The following is a 6,512-nucleotide window of genomic DNA, read 5'->3' on the forward strand; positions in this document are numbered from 1 at the left end:
TCTGTCTGTACAGGCGGGCTCAGCGGCGCGTCTGCCAGACCTGTGTGGTTGTGGCCGGTAACCGGCTGTCCTGGTGTCGGCAGAGGTGTCCCCGAGAGCAGCTCTGTTTTGTCACTTTAACGTCAGCAGCCCTGATGGCCCAGTGGCTGCTAGCGTGTGGTTCCCACTTGTAGTTGCGTTTGCCTGCGGAACAGAAAGTTCTGTGTCCAGAGCTGGCCACGATGCTGTCGCTAAGAGTTAGGTCTGGTCGGTAGGACAACGGGTCTTAAATCCACTCACCACTGGTGACTCAGCTTTTCGTTACCACTCGGCAGGATCCTTTTAATCTGAGCCCTGGCACCCTTCCCAAATCGTACTGGGTAGTCAGGCCCCAGGAGGGGAAAGTAGTCATCCTGGGTCAGGTAAGAGCAGGCTTCCTGGTGTTTCTTTTGTCTGCTCTGGGGGGTATGTAAGCGTGCGATGACTCTAATTCTTAACAGTCTGGGAGGAGTGCAGGGCGGGGACAGAAGCACCCAGCCCACTTGTGTGAGCTCAGAGGCCTGGGAGGGTGAGGGGGAAACCAGCCCTGAAATTGACTTAATTGCACCACGTCACTGAAGTCAAGAGGAAGCTTTCCCAAGGTTCTTAGCAGGAGGAAAAGTGTGCGCGGGTGTGTTTAGTGAATTTAAACATCAAGTATTTAAAAAACATGAAGGAATTAGAGAAGAAGAGCAATTTGTTGTCACGTCGCTATCTCTTTCTTTTTTTAAACACAGCCACGGTCTCTCACGGAAGAGCTCCTTTAAAACTAGATTTTGGAAAGGGGGGCCGGCAGGATGCCCTGTCACCCCACGTGCTGGGGCCTGCGCTCTTGGCCAGCTGGCGCGTGCTCAGACGAGAGTGCACGGCAGCATGCTTGATCTAGAGTACAACCTGCCTTTGTTTGGGTGCAGCCGGGAGGGAGGCCGATGACATCGTGAACTGGCTGAAGAAGCGCACGGGCCCCGCCGCCACCACGCTGGCCGACGGTGCTGCTGCAGAATCCCTGGTGGAGTCCAGTGAGGTGGCCGTCATCGGCTTCTTCAAGGTAGAGGCTGGAGTAGCACCCCTGACCTTGTCTTCCCACGAGGGTCCCGCTGCCCATCCCCAGGCCCAGTCCTGCCATGCCCTTTGTGGGTGGGCTGTGTAGGGCTCTGTGGCCAGCCTGTCCCTCCTCTTCCAGGATGTGGAGTCGGACTTTGCCAAGCAGTTCTTGCTGGCAGCAGAGTCCATCGATGACATGCCATTTGGGATCACTTCCAACAGTGACGTGTTCTCCAAGTACCAGCTCCACGAAGATGGGGTTGTCCTCTTCAAGAAGGTAAGGTGTCAGGCAGCCCTGCCCAGTCATCCAGGTGATGATCTGCGGGGGGGTGTCTCTTTGCTATTGTTGGGAAGAACCTTGCCCCCAGGAGGCCCTGGGGCTGCGACCCAGCCGAGAGTGCCGTCCAGGCCCTGTCTGCAGCATGGAGTGTCACGGCCACTTAAGCTGTGCCTTCAGACCTCAAGCAGGGCCTTCCAGGTCGTCTTTTCTGGCGGCCAGCGTGCAGCGTTTGTAAAAGGCACAAATGGACCTGCTTCTGAGCACTGGCTTTTTGGGGGAGTGTGCCCAATGCGTTGGCAATGTCCCACTCCTCATGCCCCAGCCCCGAGGGCTTCTGCAGACCCCCAAGATCCAGACTGAAAACCGCCAAGCTGGCTGTTGGGGCTCCTGGGAGAAACTGCCGTCAGGCTTCAGTGCTGATCGGCTGGGCTTCCTGTTCGCACACTGTCACTGATAGGGGTGGGGGCGGGGGGGCGCTTTTTTGTGCCTTTTATTTTAGTCAGCGGGAGGACTGTCGCCCGGCGGGCAGGTGGACGGGTGCTCGGGCAGGTGGACGGGTCGAGCACCCTCAGTCTTGGAATATGGCGCTATCTGGATGCAGGTGTTAGCGTGCACTAAGATAGCAAGGTGCCAGCGGAAAGGGAGAGAGATCTGTGAGAGGGCAGGGGTGGGGACCGGGGTCTTTGACCCCATCCTGGTTTTCCCAGTGGAGAGGAGAGGGTCTTCGGGTTGGAGCAGGCTAATAAGCTGTGTGTGAAAACAGATGCATCAGGTCTGGAGGTCACTGGTGGCTTTGCAACCTGCCTGCCTGTGATCTCGGGTCATGCTGAGTGCACCTCGTGTGAGCCAGCGGTTGGGTGCTGTAGAGGTGTTGGTGGAGGTGAGGGACAGACTCCTTCCTCAGTGATGGCCCCCTGCTTGGCGCTTGGTCTGGTTCTGTTGGGAGAAGGGCACCCAGGTCTCTTCGCAGACCCAACACCCGTGGGTGCAGGCGGCTTTCTCTCTGGGCACTCTCCCTCGCTGCATGAGAGAACACTAGGCATTCTGTCCTCTTCCTCCGCCCCGTAGAAATGCTCCCTGTGTGGCCGGAATGAACCCGTTGTCAATGCAGAGGTGCTGAGGTTGTAATTAGGCATCTGACTAGTGACAGTTGTGGATGGTTAAAGTTGAGAAGTAGCAGAGCTGAGTTTAGGTTTCCAGAGTCTTGGCAGGTCCTCAGAGCCCTGTGGAAACGTGGAGCCCAGCTGTTCTGTTTCCATTGCTGTTAAACCCAGAGAGAGGACTTGAACCCTCGACTGAGGGCTTGGGTGCTTGTAGGCCCTTCTCGAAGGTTGCAAATGAGGATTGGTTCTTGCTCCTGCCGGCAGAGGACCTGGCACGCAGTAGATCGCCTTTCCAGGTGATTGTGTGATTTTTTTCCTGCTTGAGAGTGTCTGCACGGCTGGGGTATGGCACACCTACTCTGGCGGCAGTGCGTCCCCCAAGCTGGGCAGCTCAGGCAGTGAGGGTCGTACAGCGTGGTTGCCTCGGGCAAAGGTGCCAGAGCCCTGGACTTTGCTACCTAGTAAGTTATGCTGCTGGGCCAGCAGGGGGCACAGCTGAGGCAGGACAGCGCTCCGTGTGGACAGGCAGCACAGAGCACAGACCCTCCAGCCCCACTGCGGCCATCCTTGTGCACTCAACCCTGTGCTGCCACCTCGGGCTGTCAGGCCCAGTTCCTCAAAGCGAGCTGGCCTTCCCGTCTGTGGGACCAGGCGGCGGGCTGGGAAAGATGGTGCTGGGGCCATCATTCCCTGGTGATGTGACCGGTGATCTGGTGAGCTGATCGTCCAGTGTCTGTCCCGGCGTTTATGTCTCTTTCTCGTTTAGCACAGCTAGGATGGGCTGTGCTTGTTAGCAAGCTGTCAGCAGGGCCATGCCACCCTCAGCAGCCCAGAGCACCAGGCTTTCTGTGGCCTCTGTGATGTGGGCAGGGCCCTGCCTCCTGCCCCCTGCCCCCTGCCCCCTGCGGTGCCCGTTCTTCCCAAAGTAGATCACGAGCCTCGTGTGATATGGCAGCCTTCCTGAAGGGTTCTGGTCTTGGTTAGGTGTGGCGCCTCTGCACAGCTTCACAGCATGGGGGCTGCAGACAATGCTGGGGCTCCAGGGAGGCTGTGGGGCTCGTGGGGGTTCACATACCCCCTAATTACCATCTAGCATGATTCCTGGAGAAGGTAGGTCTCTGTCTACACTGGGCCTGCTGAGCCGGTTCAGCCAGCAGCCTGTTTCCCGGAGGAGCCTGGAAGGACCTGCTGGTCCTGCTTCTTCTCCCCTCTCTTATTTTCTCTTCCTCTGCGGTTCTGGAAAGCAACGATAGACTTGAAAGCCCCGGTGCCTGGAGCCTGTGGGAGTGTGGCGCTGTGTGTGCCCTGCTCACGGTGGCCGGCACGCAGTTGGCAGGGCCGGCATGTTTGGCGGCGGAGTCCACATGTGCGGCCGCGGGGTGTCGTTCTGCAGAAAGCGACAGGCGTAAGAGCTGCTCTTCTGGAAATTGGTTGAGGAAGTGAAGCAAAGGACTAGCAAGAGAAGGCACCCGTTTGTCTCTGAACCCGTGCGAGGGGCCTCGGGGAAGGAGGAGGCGCTCCGGGGTGAAGTCTCAGCGCCTTGCGCAAACGGACTTCCTGCGTTTGTCGTTTCTGTTCTGCCTGCTAAGGAGGCAGCAACTCAGCTTCTCCGTCCCCTCCCGAGGCCGGCACCCCGTCCCAGCTCTGAAGTGACAGTGGCTGATACTGCTCAGCGCTGGTGTTCCACCTCATGGGTTCAGGCCCCTCAGACGTCTGCAGGTCACAGGACTCACTCCGACGAGCTTCTGTCAGCGTGGATTGTAACTGTCGATCTTTGTCGTATTAGGAACTTAAACTGAGAAACTTTAAAACTCAGGATGAGTCCGGTACGCGTTATCATAAATGACGTGTTTTCACAGAAGAGAATCTTTCCCGGACAAGAGTGTCAGTGGTGAGAGGGGCATTGTTTGGTGATTTCCTGGAGGTCGGCTGGGCCCTCGTGCTTGTGGCGTGTGGCCTCAGAGAATCGGCTGTGCGCTCTCGAGAGGCTGTTAATGGGATCGGGCAATGGCATGTTCATGTCACAGGGAAGTACTGTGACCTTGCAGGCCCTGAAGGGGTCGTGGGGGCCACACTGTGCGAACGGTCAGGCACGTGGCACTGAGGGGGTAGTTAGATATGACATTAAAGCCACACACGTTCCCGGCACCCCAGGGTGGGGAGGTTCTCAGAACTGCAGGCAGAAGGGAGGTGTGAGCGGGTCATGGAAGGGCTCCATCTGCGCTGGCTCCGCTTTGTCACGGGACAGACCTGCGGGGGGAGCCGCCGCCGGCCCAGGCTTGGGCGCACCTCGTCTGGTCCGCTCGCCGTCCTGGGTGGGCCTTCCTCCCTGGGCCCCCGGCCATCATGGTGCTTCCTCTGCGGGATGCGGCAGGTGGGGGCAGGGCGAAGGGCCAGAGCACCCAGGCAGGGAGCAGAGCTGCCTGCCGGCCGAGCCTCGGGCAGACCTGCAGTGCCCCGCTCCTGACACTCTTCTGTGCTCAGTTTGACGAAGGTCGGAACGACTTCGAAGGGGAGGTCACCAAGGAGAACCTCCTCAGCTTCATCAGGCACAACCAGCTGCCTCTGGTCATCGAGTTCACAGAGCAGGTGGGCCACTGGGGCTGCGGGGCAGGCGGGGGCGCGGGGGGCTCCCTGCTCTGACTCAGCTCACGGCTCAGACCAGTGACTGACGTTTCTAACACAGACAGCCCCGAAGATTTTTGGGGGTGAGATCAAGACGCACATCCTGCTGTTCCTGCCAAAGAGCGTGTCCGACTATGAAGGCAAGCTGAGCAACTTTAAGAAGGCGGCCGAGAGCTTCAAGGGCAAGGTGAGCCGCCCCCTGCGCCTGGCTGGTTGTGGGACGGCAGGGGTGGGGCAACTCAGCGCTGCTTCCAGGGTGTTGCTGAGGCCCTCCCAGAGTGCACCCCTGCTTCTGGAAGAACCCTTCCTTTAGGGCCAGGATGCTGGGGAGAGGGTGGTCCTGGGGTCAGGCTCCCAGGCTGTGTGGATCTGCTCTGGGGGGGTCAGTTGGTGGCTGTGTAGAAGGTAGACGTGCAGGCCTAGAAGACCCCGGTCCTCCCGGTACTGTCTCAGTGTGCCTTTTCTCCCCCAAGATCCTGTTCATCTTCATCGACAGTGACCACACAGACAACCAGCGCATCCTCGAGTTCTTCGGTCTCAAGAAGGAGGAGTGCCCGGCAGTGCGCCTCATCACCCTGGAGGAGGAGATGACCAAGTACAAGCCCGAGTCAGATGAGCTGACGGCAGACAAGATCAAGGAGTTCTGTGACCAGTTCTTGGAGGGCAAGATCAAGGTAGCAGCAGCGTCCCACAGTGCAGGGCCTCCCCGCCTTCTGGGCCAGGTGTCCCCGCCTTCCGTGGCCGCGCCCTCCCAGGTGTCAGAGCCCACGAGTCAGCGTGGAAGTCACCGTTCTTTCTAACGCCTTGGAGACGCCGAGACAGCGCTTGCTGTGGGACAAGTGTCCCGGCTGTCTTGGGAAGCCAGGGCAGGGGGCGGGCTCACTGTCTCCCAGGCAGCCCTGTGTGCGAGGCTCCATGTCCCTGCAACTCCTTGTGCGCCGGTGGTCTGTGGGCAGCTCCGCTCCCTGAGGGCTTTGCAGAGGCCCCTGCTGTCCCCGTGACTAGATCCTCTGCCCACAGCCTCACCTGATGAGCCAGGAGCTGCCCGAGGACTGGGACAAGCAGCCGGTCAAAGTGCTGGTGGGGAAGAACTTCGAGGAGGTGGCATTCGACGAGAAGAAGAACGTCTTTGTGGAGTTTTGTGAGTGCGCCGTTGGTGCCCAAGTGCCGGCTTCTCTCGGGGACTGGTGGGGGCAGCCTCTGGGCAGGGGGCCTGGGGACAGACCAGAGCTGCTTTCCTTGCAGATGCCCCGTGGTGTGGTCACTGCAAACAGCTGGCGCCTATCTGGGACAAGCTGGGAGAGACGTACAAGGACCACGAGAACATTGTCATCGCAAAGATGGACTCCACAGCCAACGAGGTGGAGGCGGTGAAAGTGCACAGCTTCCCCACGCTCAAGTTCTTCCCCGCCAGCCCCGACAAGACGGTGCGCTCCCGGGGC

At 59.4% G+C, this 6,512-nt stretch overlaps 1 protein-coding gene across 2 annotated transcripts in view; it reads left to right on the forward strand.

The window, feature by feature from the left end:
* The window catches only part of P4HB (prolyl 4-hydroxylase subunit beta), a 10,020-nt gene that overhangs the window by 1,298 nt on the left and 2,210 nt on the right, over positions 1 to 6,512 (forward strand). Inside the window, exons 2-8 of one of the 2 annotated variants that reach the window (XM_023729199.1) lie at positions 933 to 1,066; positions 1,202 to 1,339; positions 4,930 to 5,034; positions 5,132 to 5,257; positions 5,544 to 5,744; positions 6,091 to 6,211; positions 6,316 to 6,497. In XM_023729199.1, the coding sequence (XP_023584967.1) occupies positions 1,259 to 1,339; positions 4,930 to 5,034; positions 5,132 to 5,257; positions 5,544 to 5,744; positions 6,091 to 6,211; positions 6,316 to 6,497 (816 nt within the window). In that variant the 5' untranslated portion in view covers positions 933 to 1,066; positions 1,202 to 1,258. Of the gene's footprint in view, positions 1 to 932; positions 1,067 to 1,201; positions 1,340 to 4,108; positions 4,272 to 4,929; positions 5,035 to 5,131; positions 5,258 to 5,543; positions 5,745 to 6,090; positions 6,212 to 6,315; positions 6,498 to 6,512 lie in introns of those variants that run through there. The other variant, XM_023729200.1, reaches the window with a different exon arrangement.

The sequence above is a fragment of the Trichechus manatus genome, unplaced genomic scaffold (genome assembly GCF_000243295.1).
Source record: "Trichechus manatus latirostris isolate Lorelei unplaced genomic scaffold, TriManLat1.0 scaffold00028, whole genome shotgun sequence".
Classification (NCBI taxonomy): domain Eukaryota; kingdom Metazoa; phylum Chordata; class Mammalia; order Sirenia; family Trichechidae; genus Trichechus; species Trichechus manatus.